The 22,878-nt window shown below is 42.0% G+C and overlaps 1 protein-coding gene across 2 annotated transcripts in view; it reads left to right on the plus strand.

The window, feature by feature from the left end:
* Positions 1-22,878, plus strand: part of Ncoa2 (nuclear receptor coactivator 2) — a 228,607-nt gene that overhangs the window by 127,838 nt on the left and 77,891 nt on the right. For both annotated transcript variants that reach the window (XM_040741429.1, XM_040741430.1), the window contains exons 3-4: positions 12,543-12,647; positions 16,023-16,195. In XM_040741429.1, coding sequence (XP_040597363.1) covers positions 12,562-12,647; positions 16,023-16,195 — 259 coding nt within the window. In that variant the 5' untranslated portion in view covers positions 12,543-12,561. The remainder of the gene's footprint in view (positions 1-12,542; positions 12,648-16,022; positions 16,196-22,878) is intronic.

Below are 22,878 nucleotides of genomic sequence, written 5' to 3' on the forward strand. Positions count from 1 at the left end.
AAGTGTGACCATGAATTGGTAGTGACTACAGCGGGATTCAGACTCATGGAACTTGGTCTGAATGTGGCTGGCATATAGATGAAAGAGGAAGAGTGTCTGTCCCCTTATAGTGAGGTCTGGGAGAACATGAGGATAGGAAGGAGAAGGGTGCTGGAGTCATATTGGGGAAGAAGTTTAGGTGCCCTCTAAGAAACCAGTAATACTGAGGACTGCGATGAATGTCTTCCAAAGAAGACACTACTGAGACCAAGGAATGCTACATTTGCTGGAGTAGTGAAAGGTGGAAATACTAGTTGAGGAAACTAGGTGGAACTGACCTGAATAATTTTATGGCAGGGCTAAGAGCAGTTTCAAAAGCTGTGAGGTATCTGTGGGGCTCTTTCCCCCAAGAACCAGTCCCCAGCTGTCTCCCGTAGGAGTAGAGGGCTGCAGGATATACCTTTGAGAAGAGGCATGAAGGACACGTACCGAAATTGAGGGCGGCAGGAATGAAGGAAAGTAAATGAGAGAAGATTCTCCACACTGCAGACAGTCATACAGAGAAGACTGCAGCCAACATCGGGAGCACAGGTCATTCAAGTGGGAACCTTTGAGAAGATAATTAGAGATGACCAGAGCTGAAGCCAAGTGGAGGGTGATCAGACCAAGACCTGTAGAGACAATAATTACTAACTCTTGACAGCCTTTGAAATCAGTCAGGGTAAGGACCAGATTTTGGCTAGAGAGAAAGAACTTTGTAATGTAGAGACAAAATGGAATGCTGGCAAATCTCAGTGCAAAGAAGGTAGATGGATAGGAGTATTTTTGTTTATAGTCCTGGTTCATCATGAAAGGAATTCAGAACCAGAAACCCAGAGGCGGGAGCTGAAGCGGAGACCATGGAAGAGTGCTGCTTGTTTATACATTCTCAGCTTGCTCAGCTGCTTTTTTATACATTCCAAGACCACCTGCTAAGGGTGCCATCACCACAGTGGTCTGCACCCTTCCACATCAGTCATTAGTCAGGAAAATGTTCCACAGGCTTGCATACAGGTCACCTGGATGAGGGTGGTTTCTCAGACATTGTATCTGGAGTGGAGCCAGCAAATCTGTATTGCATTGAAGTTCCTCTGGTGGTTCCTTTAGTGTCCAGGTTTGAGAACCTCTTGGAAACCAGTTTTTAAGGTTAACTTACTTTATGTGTGTGATTGTCTGCCTACATGTATGTATGCATGTGTCTGTATTTATACATACATACATAAATGGATGTGTACCATATGCATGTCTAATGTCCATGGATGCCAGAAAAAGGGCATTAGATCCCCAGAATTGGAGTTAAGAATGTCTGGGAGCTACTATGTGGGTGCTGAGAACTGAACCTGGGTTCTCTAGGAGTAACAAGTGCGGTTAAGCTCTGGACCATGTCTCCAGCACCAGACTACCATCTTGCTCTCATCTCCACAGTAGCATGTGGGTATCTAGCCGACTTCTGCTTATTGCCATCTATGGTATTCCAATGGTCAACAGTCCTCTATTAAGTGAAAATAAAGTGCTGTAAATGAGAGGCGCTAGTTACTGCTGATTAGAATGTAAAGCAGAGCTGGGTGGTGGTGGCTCACACCTTTAATCCCAGCACTCGAGAGGAAGAGGCAGGTGGATCTCTCTGAGTTCAAGACCAGCCTGGTCTACAAGAGCTAGTTCCAGGACAGCCTCCAAAGACACAGAAAAACCCTGTTTCGAAAAAGCAAAAGGAAAAAAATAAAAAGTAAAGCAGAGTTGCTTTTTTTAAAAAATCAGTATAATTCCTGGTGCCATTCTCAGTGTTGGCTGTGAGATGGGAGCTCCTACAAGTGTGTCAGTTGATGCAGCCAGCTTAGACAGCAGTCTGACGTGGCCACACTTTGTGGTATAGACAGATGTGGACTGAGTTACATAAAATGAACTCACTGTAGTGTTACTCATAACAAAAAAACAAAATAGAAAGTGGTTAAGTATTTATGGTTTACTCATAATGGCATATTATATATAGAACCATTAAAAGTTAAGCTCTTTCTTGGTGGTGGTGGCGGAAGCTGGTCACCCCTAGCACTCATGAGGCAGAGACAGGAGGTCACCCTGGTCTACAGAGTGAGTTCAGGACAGCCAGGACTACATAGTGAAACCCTGTCTCAACCAACCAAACAACCAACCAACCAAATAAATAAATATAAAAAATTATGCACATACAGGCATTGATATGGAAAATTTAGTAGTTAATATTAAGAAAACGAGCAATTAGATGATACTTTGCATGCACATGCATTTTAAACACTAAGCAGGAAGTCTCAAAGTTAGTGGTAAGCATGTGTACTATTTTATTTTCTACTACTTAGATTTGCTAAATTCTACCAGAAGCATGTGTTTTATTGAGCAAATATATATAAATATAAAATTACATTCTTGCTCAAGTCTCAGGGAAAGAATACAGACTGCATTTCGATGAGAGTTGTGAAGGCCTTCCCACTCACAATAATCCCAACATGCTTCCAGATCCTGCATGCTGCCTGTTTGTCTCTGACACAGCTTTACCATGTTGCTACAATCAAACTTAACAGTTTATGTGGGGTTTTTCTGTTGTTGTTTGTTTTGAATAATAGGTTTTTAAAAATTAGACTCCTAACAAAATTCAGCCTCTTTAGTGGCATTCCGTCTCCATTCAAATTGTGCAGCCATCACCAGTGTCCAGTTGAGGGCATCTCACCAATGCAGAAAGCAACCCTGATCTCTCTCCCCTTCCAAGTTCCCACCAGCCAGGCGTCCTCTTTCTGTTCCAGTAGATTTGCTGAGTCTTGGTGTTTTTTGCTGTTATCTTGACTTCAGCCCCTCCCCACTGTGCTAGAACCATCAGGTGCCACCACGTGGGTTCTACAGCATGCCCCAGCTCCCTGACCTGTACCTCATATCTTGCCATGTTTTTTAACAAGCCTTGACACTTCACTGTCTAGTAAGTTAAAGGATTGAATTAATATAATGTCCCTGCTTTATACCTCCCCCAGAGAGGAAAGCTCTGGGTTCGTTAGATTTGGGGGTTATTGATAGGTCAGTAAACTCCCTCTGAAGTTCTTCAGCCTGAGCAAAGGTATGGGAGGCGAGGGTTGTTCCCTCTGCAGCTTGTCTTGGGAAGTGTGGCACGGAGCCAGCTCACCCTTCCCAGGAGTGCTCAGGCTCCAGCACTGCCCAGATACTATCCGTGGCCTCTTTTGATGGCCTTGCTTCTCCTTTGAGCCCCGCAGTCCCGAGCTTCCTCCTGGAGAACCCCCAAAGTGCAACTGAGTCTTCAGGCCCAGGAGACCCCTTCCTTCATAGGTTCAGGGACACTGCCTTTAGCCCTTCATGTGGCTTCTCCCATCTTCCATTCCCTCACAAGTTCCAGCTCTAAAGGGCGATTCCATCAAAATGACCATGGAGTATTTATTGCTCAGCACTCAGAACAGTTGAACTAAGCATTAGAAATCAATGAGTGAAAACAGATTTCAAGTTAAAAGTCCATCACTTAGGCTCAGTGTTTAATACCAAATGAAACTTGGTGGTGTTTTGTTGGTTTTGTTTGTGTTTTTAGTTTCTCAAGACAGGTTTTCCTGTGTAGTCATGGCTGTCCTGGTATTCACTCTGTAAACCAAGCTGGCCTCAAACTCACAGAGATCCGCCTGCCTCTGCCTCCTGAGTGCTGGGATTAAAGGTGTGTGCCTCTACTGTCCGGGTGAAACTTGTTTTTGTTTGAGACTTAATTGTCCAAATTCATTGGCTCAGAAGAAAATAACAAACTAAAATCATGTGTGGTGCCCCACAGTGTCTCTGAGAGCTTAGCTCTCTGCCACACTACCTAGCTCAACTGGAGCAAGCTTTGGATTTCAGCATAATGAATCATGATCCCTTTGATTTTGGTACCAGACAGAAGAAATACAGTAGTGTTAGCTATTTCTGTGGGTCAAGCAACATGCTTGGTACTTGCTGGTTGTGGCTAAATAAGATGGAGCAGCCTTATAAATCATTCTCCTTAGGTGTGGCTTTTACTTAGTCTCTTGGTGCAAAAATATCTTCTAGTGATCAAAAAGCTGTGAGCAGCACATAAAACAGGATTAGTTTGAGTTTGTTTTCCTCTTCTTAATTCCAGACTACTCTGACTTAGCCCATCAGTTTGTCATTTGTAGCATTGTTGGAGTTCATTTGGGTTTAAGTTTATATTTACTGCAGGAGGTAATTAGAGACTGTCATTCTTGAGTTCAATTGTATTTTTATTCAGTAACACACAGTAGCTCTCCGTGTGGAGCCGGGAAAGTGGTGCTGTTCATTCAGTTCCTACAACTAGAGGCTGTGTTGCACAGTCCCAGTTACAGCAGAGAGACCATGCATCTGCTGACTGCTGTTTTGTGTCCCAGATTTGAAACTGGAACTGAAAATTGCTCGGAAAAGCCTGCAGTGTGGTTAATTAGGTATAGGGGGCTTATTGGGAACCGAAAGAAAGGCCTCACATGTGCTAGGCAAGGCATCTACCATTGCACTACCTCCCCAGTATATTTAGTTTGGGTGATACCAGAATTCACTGTTGGAAGGACACAAAATGATCAGATTCTGCATCTTTTTTGTTGCTGAGATCACTTGAAATTTCTGTGAAGTTGTGAATTTTATAGAGAAGTTCTTTGAAGTTCTTTGAATGTTACGGTTTGTGTTACTTGAAAGACAAAATTGAACGGGGGAGAGGTGGCACTGCTGATCCCGGAGGTGCCTTATTTTTTGTTACTGATTTGGTTTTTTACATAGTCCAGATTGACTCCAAACTCTTGACTCTCCTGCCTCAGCCTCTTGAATACCAATGCTGCCCCCAGGGCGTGTGCCTTTTTCCTTCTGTATGGCAATCATTGCCTTGTTGGAAATGTTGTTGAGATTTGTTGTAATGATACAGTGAGAAGAAAGTTTGTAGGGATTTTTTTTTTGTAGAGAAAATGAATCTGGGACCTCAAAGCATTGGGGTTTTTGTTGTTGGGTTTTGTTGGATTGGTTGTTGGTTGATTGGTTGTGGGGGTAGGGAGCTCTGTTCATTTGACCCTTGTGTGGAAGGATGGTGGACAGGGAGGAAGAGAATCGAAAGGAAACCGCGCTTGCTCTCATTAGGGTCCTCTACTTTCCCTTACAGCATATTTGAATTCTCTTCTTGTTTGATGAGAGGTAAGAAACCAGGGAGGAGAGCTAGAGATGAATGAGTTTTGGCGGGGTGAGATGCAGTAGTGTGGGCCCGTCTGTGGCCCAGCAGGGCTGTCTTTAGGAGGTAGAGGGTGCCAGCCCGGTGCCCTAGACCCTGATGCAGAGGACATGTGTTTTACTTACTGTTCTATTGCTGGGAAGAGACACCACTGCCAAGGCTTGTTTGCTTGCTTAGAGTTTCAAAGAGAGACAGACACATGGACATGAGTGCCACTGGATGCATGTGGAGCAGAGGACCGTGAGTCTCTAATTTGTGGCAGATTGATAATGAACACGCCAACACAAGTTGGTTCTCTCCTTCCACTCTTCGCATGGGGTCTGGGAATCAAAGTGAGGTTCACAGGCCTGCATGACAAGCAGCCATTATCCTTTAAGCCATCTCATTGGTTCTTAAAACATGTAGTAATGAGAATAAACTTGAAAATATAAAACTTCAAAAAATGATTGCTAATATTGGAGTAACTTTTCTTAATTTTTTCCTGTAAATTTATTTTCTTCTCCACTATATTTACTAACACCTTAGACAACTTCATAAATATTTACATGCTATTAAATTCAAATATTTTATATTTATTAAGAAAACCCTCCCAGAGTGCTAGACCTCTTTCCATTTCATATCTTGACTAAGCAAAGAATGTCTTTATTATCATAAATGAAGAGACTTTGAGGTCTCTTTTGTTCCAAGCTTCCCTCAGTATGACAATCAGTTGACTTCCTGTTGCCTCTCAGCTCCACATCTACCTGCACTAGGCCATGTTACCATGGTGGTAACAAGCTGAACCTCTGAAAGTGTAAGCAAGCCACCCCAATTGAATGCTTTCTTTATAAGACTTCTGATCATGTCTCTTCCCAGCAAGAAAAACCGTAAAACAAAAGTGTGCAAAGTATCTACGTGCAACTTGCCCACTCCCAAAAGATACAAGTAAAGAAAACCTGTTGTAGGATGAGAGAGGAACTTCATACAGCTCAATAATAATGCTCGTAGTATTGCTTCAGACTGCCTTACCCTTGCATTTTAGTCAGTTTCTCACATGAATTAGGATGGCTTTTAAGTCTCATAAAGAAATTGTAAGTGATGGTACAAGTAAAGATAAATAATTGAGTTTTACCTTGGACAAGTTCTGGAAGTCAACATAAATCCTCCACTTCCCTTCTTGTTTAGCTGATGTCTTCCCAGAGTGCATACTTAAGCCTTCAGAGCAAATTCAATTCAAAAATGTTAACTGAAGACAGGCACCCCACTTGAAGTCGGGGAGACTCAGGCATATAGGATACAGGAAATGATGTTTTCTCATCTGCGGCCTTCTTGAAACCTCATCGCATTATTTCTGGCCGTATTAACTCATCTAGCCTGCTGGATTCAAGGAGCCCGGGGAATGCATGCATTAAGGAACTTAAACTCTGAGGACTCGCACAGCAGAAACTGACACTGACATCACACTGGATGTCCTCCACTCCCACCCCAACCCCTGCTTTCCTGTTCTGCAGTGACTTTTGCTATCCCTTCCCCTTTAAGAAAGATGTAGACAATGAAAGTGTCACACCAAAATATTTGTGTCGCCAGTGAACATGAGTCAAGCCATCCATTTGTTGATCATGGTGTACGTTAAAGACCCACCGCCCGCTTGCAGCCTAATGTGTTTATTACTGCTTTCCCAATGGCATCATGAAGTGTCTTTCACTAAAAAATTCATGAGTATTATTGGCTTTCAGTCAGAAAATACAATATGTATTCTAGTTACTGTCTAATAGACCACTTTAAGGCCATTACACAAAAGTAAATCTTAAGAGCAAAGCATATTGAGGAGGAGGAATTTTTAGGTTAAACATTTGTTGACACAGTATTCTTACTCTCTTTTGGAAGAGGACCTAGCCTGCAGAATGTAGTTGCTGAAGCTATCTCCTTGGAGAGTGGTTGTAGGCTGTGGTGGGGGTTTTTTGGTCCTGGAAAAGGTGGTAGTGTACTATCAAAGTCATTTTCTAGTGAGACTGGTATGTGTCCTACTTGCCTTGTTACTTATAAAGGCAAACCAGTCAGGTTACACTGAGAGTTCATTCCCAAAGAAGATGCTTTCATCCTGCATTCATTAGAAGTAATTCTTCCAAATCTTTGCAAGCTAACAGTTGTCACTGCATGCATTGGTGTGCAATTGTGTGAGTCTGAACATGTAGGTAAACTGTGACATGCTTGTTAAATTAAAATTTTATATGAAATCTGAGAAGTACCATATGTTGTATGAGATAAGGTTAAAAGTATTCCGGTGTTCCAATAAAAGAGTAATACCCCTTACAGGAAAATATTACACCATTTTCCTAGCTAAAATAGTTTGAAATACCACGTGATGTTCACTTTCCCGATGTGCGAGGTGGAAGAAAAAGTGTGGAGTTTCTGTGTTTTTCACCCCACGTTGAGCACATGTCCAGTTCTGCTTCAGTTTGATTTGTGGTTGTCATGCTGCTTTGTTTGTATGAATCAAAAATATATATATTTTCATAATCTGCATATTTACTACTTATCTACATATTTAGCTGTTGGCAAAGTTTGCATCTTACCAGAAGGATTTGCCTGGGTACGTTTTGACCAGTGAACACTACTTGGAAGCAGGTATTTCCAAAATGCTAGTCCTTTCTCTCCTCTGGCTTTCCCAGTATCCGCAGCCAAAAAGTATGTTTTGTTCATTCAAGTATTCGATACTATGTTTCCTTAGATGTATCAGAGAAGGCCCAAGAATTCTGAGTTTGTATGATACAGAGATCATCCTCCCTGGAACACAATGATAGACCCTGGGGGAGGAACTGTTGGGAATTGAGAATCTGCTGTTTTCACATGACTTGATAAACTAGGGAGCACAGTGAGTTTCCACACAATGGGAGTAGGGATGGAGACATGCTCATTTATTCGTGCTCTTCTAATGCTTGAGCATTCCAGCACTGAGGAGACAGGCAGGAGGATTGAGGATTGAGAGTTCAAGTCTTATGTAAGCTGCAGAGAACCACTCTGTCTCAGAAAACGAGGGCTGGTAGAGTTCTTGCCTAGCACCCAGAAGGCCCTGGATTTGATCCCAACATTAAAAATTTGTTCAGAATACAACTACTATTACACAACAGTTTCATGGATCTTTTTGAGTGAGACCAAAAAGATTGGAAAAAAAACCTGTTGGGTGTGGTGATTCCAGAACTCCAGAGGCAGAGGCAAGCAGATCTCTGTGAGATCGAGGACAGCCTGGTCTACAAAGTGAGTTTGAGGACAGCCAGGGCTACACAGTAAAACTCTGTCTCAAAAAGCAAGCAAATCAGATTGGAAAGACCTTGGTAGATCAAGGAAGCCTTTCTGGCCTCACATCAGCAGGCCCTCCTCTTGCAGAAGATGATAAAAAGGAGTTGTTTTGACTTTCTCTTTGTATATCGTCTCTGCCCCAGGAAAAATTCCTTGTGAATGCCATTTCTTTTTAGAGCTAGAAGAGTCCTGGTGCTTGCTCACTTGCTTCTGTGTGGATTTAAGCAAGGATATTATCCTTACTTATCCTTTAACTGAATTTGTTCAGCATATAATAAATCTGACAGTTTTACAGACCTTGTTTGGAAGATGGCCTGTGCTGATAAGAGATAATGTGCGCATTATCGCTTGCATGAATTCTCGATGATTAACTAGCTCTAATGCTGTGAGGCTGTTTTGCAAGCAACAGCTTTGCTGCCTTCCAAGTTAGATGGATGAGCTCCTTGAAAAAAAAAAAGGGCATTCCTTAATTGAGTTGAGATTTGACATTTTATATTGCTTTTTGTCATTTGCTGAGAACTTGACTGTGGGCATTGTTCATCCCTCCCAGAATATTGCTACTTTGAAAAAATGAAGCTTGCTGAATTTTGTGGCTCTTTTTTATTCTATCAAGTACATTCAAGCTGATACCAAGGGATGGGAAGAAGGGCCTTGTGTCACTGCTATTGTGTGCTGTTGATAACAAGAATGGGCAAATAGCAACTTCTTCTCCAGGCTTGTCCTTCACAACACCTGTCATCTGGTCGAAACCGGTTTGTTCTTGCTCACTGTAATTACCCTCAGCTATCTGGAGTTTTACTTGTGTCATGATCAGTTTCAGCGACAGACTCAAGGGCTTTAATTTCGTGGGAATGTTGCAATATAGAAATGTGCAGGTCTGTTTGTTTTACCCACCTGTAGAATGTGCCTTGAGTCTTTTCCACCTCCTACTTTATGTTGGAAATTAGTTTTTAACTTTGATCTACAAAAATACATGAAAATGTCTCTCCATGTAGTTTATTCTGCTTTAGGTATTCTTCTGTAAGCCTGAAGTCAGCAATTTTGTCTCTGTCATCTGCCTATGGTGTTTCCGCCCTGCCCAGTGTCTTGAGCGGTGAGGGAAATGGTGAACTCGCTGGCCCTGCCACATTCTACAGCTGAAATCTTGGCACTTGGGCCGAACAAACCTCACACGGGACATGGAAAAGACCGAGAGTCCCCTGATTGAGAGATCCACAGAGCCTCACGATTGAGCCTTGCTCATTTGTCTAACCCACTAGAGAGCTCATCGCTAACCCATGTGCTCCAGGCAGCAGCCATTACCTGGCTGCCTGTCACACTCCTCTTTGCTCTCCTGCCTTCCTGCCCCAGCCTGAAACTCTCCACTCTCCTTGGGGAGGGAGTCCTTATCCCTGCCTTCTTTTTGTTTACCCGCAATGATTGGCAGTGGTTTTGGGGGGGCTCTGGGTCCTGTCCCAGGAAGGAGAGCAATGCCCTCCTTGACTTGCCCTCTCACTCTGTGATGTAAACACTGGTGGATTTGTGTACTTGAGAGATGTAACCTAGGAAAATTACCTGCAAAAGAAATGATGTATGAGCCAGACTCAAAAATAAAGAAACCATTGTGTTCCAAAGTAGGGTGGCACACGCCTTTAATCCCAGCACTTGGGAGGCAGAGGCCGACAGACCTCTGTGAGTTTGAGGCCAGCCTGGTCTTGCTCTACAGAGTTAGTTGCAGGACAGCTAGGGCTGTAAACAGAGAAACCCTGTTTTGATGACTTGTTGACATACGATTCTAGGGGGACTTCCCTAGATCATTTTTTGGAAGATTGATAGCTGGAAAGCTTTTTTCTACATGGCCGTTAGTGAAATCTTGGTAACTATGGTTTAGAAAGAGTTAGTAAAAATGAATGATTGTAGCATACTGTCTGTTGTACCTCCTGTAGTGGCCTGGGTCTCCAACCCTCTGTTGAAAATTGTCCATTCTACATCTGTTTCTTGGGTCTCAGTACAGGAGCACATCACAGTGCAGTAAAAGCTGGTTGTATGTGATAGAGTGATGCCTGTCTATGAATTCATGTTCTTTTGCCCTGTGTTCGCTCTCTGTGTTCATCACCACCATATCCATCTACAGTGACAGGAAAGCAGGCTTTGTATAGTGAAAGAAGTCCCTGAAGTTCAGATCTTGCTACTTCTCCCTCAGGCCTCTGCCTGTGGTAGACGAAGAACAGCACACAGGTGACAGGCAAGACAGGGAAGAGGCAAGGCTGTGGCACTAACTAGAGGAATGTCTGTCTCAGCATTGACACTCTAGTGAAGTGCAAGGGTCCTCTCCCCTATAAGTCCCAGACCTTACCCCTTTCCTTTTTGACTTGGAAATCTGTGCTATGGATTCCAGTGGCGACTCCATTTTGCAGAATATCTTTAATGTCCCAGTAGCAAGTCTTAAGGTCACATGGCTAACCATGTGGCGAAGCTTGGACCTAAAAGTTAGCCCATGGCTGCTTGGCAATATAGGTTTCAGAGTCCGGCTTTGATGCTGAAAATTGGCTTAGTACATATGTACTAAATGGATGTTAGCTAAATGCAGTACTTATTATCCAGCAAAAAAACTAAGCACAGAACTGGACCTTGAGACTTGGTTACATTGCTCCCGCCTGCAGGAAGCACGGGCATCAGTTCTCAGATTGTACCTTCCATGTGACCTCCTGAATTGAATGAGCCGTTGGGGCCACCTCCCTCTTGCTGATGCAGCATTTCTTCATTTTGATTCCCTAAAAATTATTGGTTCTGTAAAACACATGACTCTCAGAGAGAGAGAGAAAACAATTGGCCCTATTGCCCACTTGGATCAGAACAGTGGTCGGAGGAGAACGGTGAGGCCACCGGGTCTGAGGTTCAGCGTTACACACAGGAGACTGCAGACAGTTGGACTGGTAGGTGGCCGTGATGCTCAGGCGTGCTCCACTGATTTCCTTAACTCACCTTGCTGGTTTTCCTTGCCCTTGGAGGTGTTTTCCTTGTCCTTCTCACTGTCTTTTCCTAATCTGGAGAGGAGGAAAAGCCACTACCAAGAGTAAAGAGGGGCAGCGGCCATTCAGGATGAAAGAGAAAGAGCATAGAATCGGGTTTCTAGGAAAGATGTAAGCGCAACTTCTGAGCTCATGGGACTGTATCATTTTCCCTTTCAAGCCAACAGTAAGCCCCTTAACTAACTCTCCGGTGTTTTTCTCTAAACTTGCCATAGGCCCTTTGTCTCTTTTAAAACTGTCGTTTTCTCCTTGCCTCCCAGTAGTGACCAGTGTGCAGACACTTCTTGTGTGTCCTTTTATTTTCTCACCAAAGGGAACCTGCAAGCAGGAGCTGTCAGGACCCTCTTCCCACAATCTTTCTAAAGCCCTTTCGTGACAACAGCTGGACTCATGAAGGAAAGTCAGTCAAGCAGAGTGTGAGGAAGGAAGCCACCCTGAGGAGCATTAAAGGAAGGTGGACTGCCCAGAGAGGAAGTGGGAGGAGCTGGAAGGTGGAGCCGAGCCTTGAACCTTGAGGGAGGCAAGAAGAACCTCCATGTGAAAGGCACTGCTTTAGTGCAGGGCCACTACAAGGTCCCTTCTACCAGCTAACTGAATTTCTCCAGGCTGTCTGTCAAAGGGGAGCTATCGCAGCACATTCCACATTGATCAACCCAAAACAGAGGCTGGGAGGAACCCTTATAACACCTGTCATCTCCATGGTGGGGGGAGCACCTCGAGACCAGAGTCTGTAGCTGACCCAGGCTGGCAGAGAACAGCTCATGGTGCTATTGAGTCTCTGCCTAAAGAGCCTGGGCTCAGTGAGGTAGGAGGGTTTATTTCTTACGTGTTTACCGTTCCATCTGCATAAGCAAGGTTTGAAAAAGAATGGGGGAGAAAACTACTTTTTATATTATACATGCACATATATCAAAACAATGTATTAATATCTGTTGTCAAATTTCTGATTGAAATCAAAGTTCCTTAAGTGTTAGCAAAACGCTGTGACACTTTATTGTACTCTTCATGCATTTTCCACCTGTTTTCTGTTTTAGTTGCTGATATGTGTTCAAGATGAGTGGGATGGGAGAAAACACCTCTGACCCGTCCAGGGCAGAGACAAGAAAACGCAAGGAATGTACTGACCAGCTTGGACCCAGGTTGGACTGTTGATTACAGAAAGAACCATGTTGTCTAGTAAAGCATTGTGCATGCTGCTTTGTTATTTTAGCATTGATTTTATACTCAATTTAAATGTTGTGCTTGGCTTAAATTTTGAATATGTGGACGATTAGCAGATTCTATTTTTTCTCTTGGAGGATTGTTTTGCTTTGGTTTTTTTTGGTTTTTGTTTTTTGGATTTTGGCTTTTTTTTTAGGATTTAATTGTTTTATGTATGAGAGCTCTATCTTCATGTATGCCTTTATACCAGAAGAGGGCATCAGATCCCACTACAGATGGCTGTGAGCCACCATGTGGTTTCTGGGAATTGAACTCAGGACCTCTGGAAGAGCAGCCAGTGCTCTTAACCTCTGAACCATCTCTCCATTTAAAAGAAAAGTAAATTCCCCCATATACTTGTTTACTGTCCTTCACGTATTTTACTCTTACAATCAGTTTGCTGTTATAATATTTGGGTTTTCCATATTTTCTTTTCTATTAGGTCACAGAATGTTATAACAAGTAAATTCTGTAATGAAAAGATTTGCTGTTAGGTTGATTCTGAGTTCCTATTTGTCTTATTTTTTTAATGACATGGTTTGTTAAATCCAGTTGTTTTTGAGTTGAAAACAATTGTGATTCTTCAGTGGGTAAAGCAAACAATGTTAAAACAGACTGTGCCTCTTGCTGTGTATGGTGCCATCACTAGGCCAGACTTCCACATAGACTAATCTGGCAGTATCACAGTTACAAATGCATGTCATTTTGAATGGCGGTTCTGATGCCAGGAATTTACTCATGATATCATCTGTATATGCAGATTGCTGTAGGTATAAGGTTACCCATTTGTGCCCTTGCTTAGATTCATAAAAGATTAGGAAAAAACTTTTTTGGAGAACATTGTAAGATAATTACCTGTGCCTTAGAACACAGTACAACTGTTATAAACAACGAGGTTAGTATTTTTAGAAGCCTCCTATTATATTGGGGCACAGAGGCTACTGGTCTGAGTCCCGAGGAATTCAAGACCAATCTGGCCTACATTGGAGCTTGATATTATCCCAAGAGATATGATAGACAAAGTTTTAAAAATGTGTATAGAGTATTACCCTTTATATTGAAATGGATGAATTAGGAGAGGAGGAAGCATCTGCAACCAGCAAACAGTGACCATTTGTACCCACTTTGGATTAGAGCTGGGCAAAAAGGAAACAAAGATGGAAGAGTGCTCTGGTTTGCTTTTCTGTTGCTATGATGGATCCCCAAAACCAAAAGCATTGTAAAAGGAAGAGTTCATGTGGCTGACAATTGCAAAGGAGTAAGAGGTGGTCAGGGCAGAAGGCAGCAGGCATGGTGGTGGAAGAAGCCGGAAGCTGAGAGCTCATCTTCAACCACAGCATGAAACAGAGAGAACAAACTTTCATTCTGAAAGTCCGCCCCCAGTGACACATTTCCTCCAGCCAGGCTGCTCCTCCTAATGTCCATGAAAGGTGCCACCAACTGAGGCCGGGCATTTAAATGCCTGAGCCCATGGGGGTGACATTTCTCATTTAAACCACCACAAAGACATTTTTCACACTTTTGATATTTTAAATCTTATAAGTGATTTTTAAAGTTAAATACAAACAGTGCTTCTATAGTGTGTGTGATTTCAGCAAAAACAAAACAAAAAGATTAGACAGGAGACAGTGGGGATGTGGGCTAGAGAAGTGGAGAGAAGTTTAAAACCCATGGTTGAGGCTGTTGCTGCCATGCTAATCATGGTTAGAGAGGACCATCTAACTCCCTGCCACATCCCAGCCCCGTCTCCACATCCCAGCCCCGTCTCCACATCCCAGCCCCGTCTCCACATCCCAGCCCGGTCTCCGCATCCCAGCCCCGTCTCCGCATCCCAGCCCCGTCTCCGCATCCCAGCCCCGTCTCCACATCATCCCAGATCCCCTCTCTACACCCGGCCCGCTGCCTGTATTGTGCTTTCAGGCTCCCAGGACTTGTGCACACTCTGCCTGTGTCGGCTCCAGGCTTTTCCTTCATACTTTGGAGCCCCCTGCGGAAGGGAGAGAAGCAGTTCCAGAGGTTGAATTTTGTCTCTTAAAACTAACAATGAGTGAGGCCCTCCCTGTGCTCTCTCGAGGGTCTTCGTAACTCTGTTCCCTTTCTCACCTACTTGTCATCTATATCTTTCCCAGCCTAGGAGAGAAAGGAGACTAGGGGAGGAGCCAGCCTGGGAGCTGGACTCTTGGTGGACTCGTAGTAGCCTTTCATTCAGCCACCTGCTTCCTATGACTGCTTAATAAACAAGGAAGGAACACATGCAGAAATGAGGCCTAGAAAACCCAGACCCTCTGCCCTGTCCTGCAGTAATTCACTGGGTAACCTTGGGCAGATCATGTAACCACTATAAGGGGAAAATTGTGTAAACATAGCTTTATTAATTTAGGAAAGTAAAGCTGATATTTAGATTCGAACATGAGAATCCTGAATTCACTTTTAAATTAATATTATATACAAATAACTACACCTAAAAATACAGAAAGTTGCTAAATACAGAAAACTACATAACTCAAGTTCCTCCCTTTGGTACTGTTTTGGAGGTCATTTAATGGACTTCTCCACTGCACTTGAGCAAGTAATTGTGTTGTTTTCAAGAGGAGCTTTGGAGTTCCGGTACTTTGTCAGAGTCAATTGAGAAGACTTTGCCAATTTTTATATTTTTCTCCATTTATTAAAGTTCAGTTGAACTCTGATCATTTATTTGCATTTTGCCAGTCATTTGGTCTGGACAGTTAACATGGAGCTCTGGCCACTTGCATGTTGCTCCAAACTGGATTGAGGCTTGTATTACCTGATTGGATCACAAACATCCTAAAGAAATCTAAGAATTATGAAGATTTGTTTTTATTACCTTTGACATTTATTTTAAAAAGTGATTGAAATCCTTGCATTCCAATGATAATTAGGTTAATTAACTTTAATTTCCCCCTTTTTAATTGTATCCTCAGTAGAATTTGAGTCTCTGTTAACATAAGCCCTCTTTCTTAACTTTTCCAAGCCTATTTCTCTGTCCAGCCTTAAGCTCAGTGGCCACTTCTGTGAAAGTGCTGTTCTCTGCCCAGCAATGGGAGATCATCCTGACCTTGTTATGGTGAGGTGGGGAGGTAAAGCACATCTTTGAACTAACCCCACGCAGAACAAAAAGAGCTGGTGAAAGTGTGAATCATTAAAAACACGCAACACTTTAGGACAAACTATGCCCTTGGCCTTAACTGCTTTAGTTAATAGGCAACTTTTGTTGTCTGTATTCACATTAAAAGTAGTTCAGCATTTTGGTAACAGTTTTTTCAGATAAATATTAATGCCACATTCCTTTTTAGCCCCAAAAGGAGCACCGAGAAACGTAATCGTGAGCAGGAAAATAAGTACATAGAAGAACTCGCAGAGCTGATTTTTGCAAATTTTAATGATATTGACAACTTCAACTTCAAACCTGACAAATGTGCGATCTTAAAAGAAACTGTGAAGCAGATTCGTCAGATCAAAGAGCAAGGTAAGAGGACTAGGTGGCTTCTGCTTCTCCATGTGTGAGCCCCTAGAATCTGTTTCTTAGGCCTAAATTATTGATGAGATGATGTCACATTACGAGATGAAAGCAAGTATCACTTGCAGGGGTTTATAAATAGGCTTTATATAATTCAGCCATCCCCTGAAGACCAAGGAGACGGGAGTTGAGCCGGGTGATGGAACTTTTCATCTGGTGAACTCAGCTTGGTGCCCCTGGCTCCCCCCACACCCCCAGAGTTTTCTCAGCTTGCACAGCAAGTGATTGGCATAATTACAAGTGAGGGACCAGTCTGTGATACAATCCCCAAGTAAGGCAGCAGGAAACCGCCTCCTGTTTGCACCAGCCAGCATATTTGATGAAGTCACAGCCTCCACTGGCCATGCTTCTGGGCTAGAATTTCACATCCTGAATGATGGAGGCTTGAAAGGCTCTAATCACCAGTAAAGATTCCTTTGTGAAGGCAAACATGTCACGTGACAGCTTTCTTCCTGCGGTTTGCTTTTTCCCTGAGATCAGTTTATGCTTTTCTTTTGATATTTTTGCCCACAGAAAACAAATTAAGAAAATAATATTTTTAAAAGCACATTTGACTTTGTAGTGCCAAAAATAAATCTGAGGCATGTATGAGCAGTGCCTTGGTGCTCAGGGCTGGTGCATGGTGAAATGTCCGCATGCTCCCTTCCTTCAGGGCCAGAGATGGTCACCTCTTGAAATGCTTTTGATGCATCCTCCTGAGAATTATATCTTTTAAAACTGCCTTTTTATATAATAGGTGCAAAAACCAATTTCAGGAAAATAGCGTCTGTTTTTACAGATGTCCGTGTCACAAACTACTTCCCACTAAGAATCATAAAACCTTCCCTCTTAGCATACTATCATGTGGCATTTTCCATTACTATTGAACTCAGTTATACAAATATAGTTCTGTCTTCTGAGAACTTAAAAATATACATAAAGCATACACATTTCTAATGTCAACCCACTGGTTGCGCTCTCCATCAAAAATGTCCTGTAGAATTCAGCAGTCAAGGAGCTCCTTATGTTGGTGCCTGTCACAACCCGTCTCTCTTGTTTCCTTTTGCTTTTGGGGCTCCCTGTTACCTGGAATCTCATTTTGGTACCTTCTCCATTTTTGATGTCAGACGATAGTCCTAAAACTCTTAGGAGGAATGTTGGTTGAAGTACAGCAGATGTTGTGCTTTGCTTGCTGATGCCATTTGTAATAACTGTTTCAGGCTTCTTAGAATGGTTTTTAATGGTTTTTTGTGAGCATTTCATGTTGGTAGTTTTGTGTTTTAAAACAGCCATACACATATTTTCAACCACTGTGAAGGTCTTGCACAACCCTGGTAAATCCCCCTTCCAACCAGAAAACACGTTAAGATGTGTCATGCTGGGCCTGTGCCATGCCTTAACTGCAGTGTTAATCATCAGGCACACACCACAGCCACCCAAGAAGCAGCGAGCTTGTAAATACCCTGCCACATTATATTCTCAAAGCAGTGTCCTGCAACTTGAAAGGGAAGCAAAAGTTAAATGCCAAATACACAAGCGTTAGATACCAAGAACACAAATATGCTTTTACCTTCTTAGCTAATCTAATGCTTTAAGAATATTCCTACTTTAATACTCTTTAATAATCACATTAGACAGAAGCTAGCTATGAATGCATCAGTGTTATGGAAGAGTCCTTTGAGCCTGGCAAAAGTTTTCCCTCTGCAAGTTTCCTCAAATAGAATTGAGCAGTGACCACACATGGGGCACATTCTGCTGAAGGAAGAGTGATCTGTGTCAGCCCAGCCAGCCATCTCTTGTCACAGTGAGCATTACGTAGTGTAGCTTTCTTTCCCTCATGAAGCACATTGTTTTAAAGCCTTGCCTAAGATCTTTAAACTTCTTCCTGCAGATGGAAACGACAGAGAAGTAACTGGTGGTAGTTATTAATACCTGTTTCCCAAAGCAGTTTAAAGAATTAAAACTTAAATTTTTTCCCTAGGGTCAGAGAACTCTCTGGGGACAGATCTGTTCATGCCATTTGATTTCTGTTATAGCTGTAGCCAGCCAAGGTTCAAAAGTAGCACCTAAGTCAGGCTTGAGCCATTTCCTCTCACTGTCTCTCTGACCCAAACTGTCCCCCACCAATTAGCATAAATAAGACCCAGCTACCATTCTTCCACCATTGTCCAAACTTAACTTGTATTCAGTTAGTTATGCTATCAGGCTAACTAAAATTAATTGATTTAAGGATAGACTAAGCCTACATGTTTGATTCAGAGAAGTTAATTTGGGTCTCAGGTGCCATATTAAAGAGTCCTGGGACACTGGGAGAGCAGGGCTCACCTTGAAAGAATTCTCCCTAGCTATGTGCATCAGTCTAACGTCATGGGCTCTTTCCCTCAATTCTCCATCCACCTTGTAAATTTAGGAAAGTGGAAAGGCATTGTAATGTAAATGACTTACAGGACAGGATTTTGGAGGGAGAATACGAAATGTTTAAGTTAATAAGCATTGTTTCAGACATAAACCTTATGATGCTCACCTGTATCAGATGCTGTACCTGGCCCGATGTGGTAGCACTTGGCAGACAGAGGCAGGAGCATCATCACAAGTTCAAGGTCAAAGCCTGGTTTACATAGAATTTTCTAGACCAGCCAGAGCTACATAATGAAGCCCTGTCTCAAAGACACAAACATCCAAGCTCATACTCTCTGGACTCACCCTGTGGATACTGGTGTGATCACCATTACATGTGGAATCTATTTACATTGGTGGCCCACATTCATGGAGCCTTCGTTATTAACAAAGTTGGTACCTGAGTAATTAAGTGAGACCTTATGCTACGACAGTTCTCTTTGAAGAGCAGCTAGTACTTGTATGCTGGGCGCCCTGTTACACACTTGGATTTGGTTACCTATGTAATACTCCAAACCTTCCATAGAAAACAGAGTTTTACTATTTTCCCCTTTTCCAGATGGGAAAGCTGAGACATGGGATGGTTAATATGGCTAAAGGGAAAAGCCGGGGTGAAATCCAGTAAGCCTGACCGCAAAGCCATCCTTGGCCATTATAACATTTGTTAGTATTAACGCATAGTGTTTCTTTGTATTCTAATGTGGTGATGTTTGAAGTCTGCTTCCCTTCCATGACTTAGAAAGGGTTGACGTAAGTAGCACATAACCACGTTCCTTAATCGAGAAGGCTGCTGTTGCTAGATCCCACATAATTTCAAATAAAGGAGAAGCAGTATCATTTCTTCCATTTAGCAGAAAACTTAAATAATTGTGTAGAAAATACATAGTGATTCCTATTATGTTATAAAACTAATCAAAGTTTAAAATGGCTAGAAAAATTGAGAATTTTAAAAAGAAGCACATTTATACTGCCCTGTTCAATGTCTCCTCTTACTCCAAAGTAGTTGCACATTTCTCTTTTTTCTTCTAAAATAATTAAAAGTGGTAATACAGGCCTGTAATGACAGCACCTGAGAGCTGGAGGTCATTGGATTAGGTGTTCACATGTTCATAATATATTTCAGGCCAGCCTGGGCTATATGAGATACTGTCTTTGAAAAAATAATCATTGAAATCCAGTTTGTTGCAGTATATTTGGGTTTATCTGTCAGGTATTAAAGAAGAATTGGTTTTAAACTTTTGTCTAAAGTAGTTTGGGTGGATATCAACAAAAATGAAGAGGTGCATATCAAATGTTCAAGGGTATATTTCAAAAGAATCTGTGTTGATATATACAGGTCATTTAAATTTTTCATTAAAATCATTCTAGTGATAACATTTTAATATGTTGTGCTGACATGAGAATTTATGATTCTAAGTTGCTGCAAATATGAATTTTCTCCAATAGGATATCATCACAAAGTGAAAAGGAGCATCTGGAGATGGGAAGGATTATCTAGAGATGGGAAGGGGATGGAATCAGCAAAGTTAAGCCAGGCATAGTGGTGCATGCCTGTAATACCAGCACTGTTGAGCCAGAAGCAGGTGAATCTCTGAGTTCAAGGCCAGCCCAATTCCCTTAGGAAGTTCTAGGACAACCAAGGCCCTGTCTCAAAAGAAAATTTTTTAATTAAACAAGTCAGTTGTTAAGCATAATCATTGTTAATAACCATATGTATGTATGTGGAGGATTATATAACAAGAAAAAGGAAAGAAAATGACATTCAAGGTTTCTTATTCCTATGCCACACTGTGATGCACACTCAAGCTTGTGCCTTGTGCCTGCATGGTTGAAGTCCTGTCTGGTGGCACCTACTGTGCACCAAACTCAAGGACAGTGGTGTGACATAGAGCAAAGTCCACCATGACACTATAGTTTACAATAAATAGAGGATGTTGCTATTTAACTTGCAACATGTTAACTATATAGGTAGCAGGCACATGAATACGCAAGAAAAAAAATGTTACATGAAGGAAAAGCCATTTGTGGATCAACAGTTACATTGCTCATTAATTTAAATGAAAACTAAGCAATATTCATACTCTTTTATCAGTTGTAATCAGAGGGTAACCACAGTACAAGAATTTGCATAAATCATTGGAAACATTCTCAGAGAGTCAAATGGCTACATGATATTTACAATAATGAGAGTTGTCTATGATATTCTCATTTGTAAATTGTGTGCTACCTACCTTTTATACTAGTGAAATAGGTCATAAACACTGTGATGTGCCCACATACACTCACTGAGCTGGCTTTAAGCATTTGATAATCTGCCATTGAGAGGGAAATGTAGGTAAATCAAAGTGGAAATCATGAACTGACAGAATTTCTTAAAACTTGGAGAAAGTAATAATTAAGAATAATTTAAGAATAATAATTTCTTAGCCGGGCATTGGTGGCGCACGCCTTTAATCCCAGCACTCGGGAGGCAGAGGCAGGTGGATCTCTGTGAGTTCAAGGCCAGCCTGGTCTACAGAGTGAGTTTCAGGAGAGCCTCCAAAACAATACAGAGAAACCCTGTCTCGAAAAACCAAAAAAAAAAAAAAAAAAAAAAAAAAGAATAATAATTTCTTAAAACTTGGAGGACCTAACTGTAGCATTTTACAAGCAAAGTGCAGAACTGTTCAACTTACACTTCCCTTGCACATTCTCTCCCTGTCCCGTATTTAAAAAGCTCTTACTCAAAGCCAGCACAATTATTGTCACAGCTGTCACCAAACAACATGAGCATAATGACTAATGGCAAATCCCTTTCAGCAATGGGGCTGTCTGTAAGTCAGGCTTGGTGCAGAGGCTTCTCGTCATGGCTTAGAGTCCGTGTGATGAAACCTTAGAGTGATGGGCAAGTGTCTGCTGGAAGGGCTGGGTGAGTGAACTTGACATGTAGTTGGCACGCACCTGGAGGTGCTCATACTAAGGGTACGGCTCAGTGTTTTGGATGACCTGTCAAGCATGACACTACAAAGACCTTGGTATTTGGATAATGACAGGAGACTGCAATGACATGTACTCTAACTTGCCTTTTAAACTTTTTATACTACATACGTAAGTCTCAATTGCTAGCTTTTTTATCCTGCTAACTCTTTTTTTTTTTTTTTTGGTTTTTACGAGACAGGGTTTCTCTGTATTGTTTTGGAGCCTGCTAACTCTTAAAAATACTGGTGATCATTAAGTGGTCAAAGTCAGCCAGATGCAAACCTGGCAGACAGAAATTATTGTGTAAACAGACCAGCTCACTCCCCAAAACTAATAGACTGAAGTCATCAATACAATACATCCATTAAGAAAAAAAGACTTTAGTTTAAAAGTCCAGTGAATCTATTATCTCTCTTTACCAGACCACATGCAGCTTTGTTAACATCTTGGGGTCTTTATTTCAAAATCTATTACGAGGGGGTAACAATCCCTGCTTCATAAAGCCCTTGTGAAGAGTAGGCTTACAAAGCTTTCCCTAGTGCTTGACACACTGGATGATTTCATTGGCAGAATTTCATACTTCACCAATGTGTCTGACAGGTATACTTGAAGGTGTCATCCAGTAAGTCTATATTATCTTTTAAATGCCTCCATGTTAATAAGAAAACAGATAATTCTTGTATCTTCTATATGTTATCATTTTAAGATTTAATATTCATATCATTTTTGTCTTAATACAGAAATAAGTTAGCAGAAACTATGCAAGTGTTCATGCAGAGATAGAAATCAGCCTGTATTGCTTGGTCTTGCTGTCTTGGCTGCTTGCCTGCAGCTGTTTCTGCTACCGGACATCCCTGCATCAGCCTTGCCTGGGTCACTGTCACGGGAACTGTGCTTTAGGAAGGTCTAGGATGTCGGCAGTTTTCACTCAACAAAGAAAAGAATCTGGCCCTTTGAGTACCTTTAAAGATCAGAAAGTGTTGTGTTTCTGGTCTCCAGAAAACAGCTAAATTTTATTCCTTCAGCAATTTAACCAGTGTCAACAGTGCGTCCCTGATACCACAGTTGCTAATGAAGACGAAACATTCCCCCCCACATTATACATATTTCACATTCATACTTGCAATATGCATCAGTGGCTCACATTCTTCATGTGTGAAGTGAACTAAGGGTAAAATGCTTGTCCTACTTCTTAGAGACCCCCCACCCTGTGACTTTCCATATGTTAGGCAGACACTCTGCTGAGCTACATACCCAGTCCTTGGTTTTTTAAGAAAGTCTAACTTGGAATCCCTATG

This window comes from Mesocricetus auratus, unplaced genomic scaffold (assembly GCF_017639785.1).
Source record: "Mesocricetus auratus isolate SY011 unplaced genomic scaffold, BCM_Maur_2.0 Super-Scaffold_6730, whole genome shotgun sequence".
Lineage (NCBI taxonomy): Eukaryota > Metazoa > Chordata > Mammalia > Rodentia > Cricetidae > Mesocricetus > Mesocricetus auratus.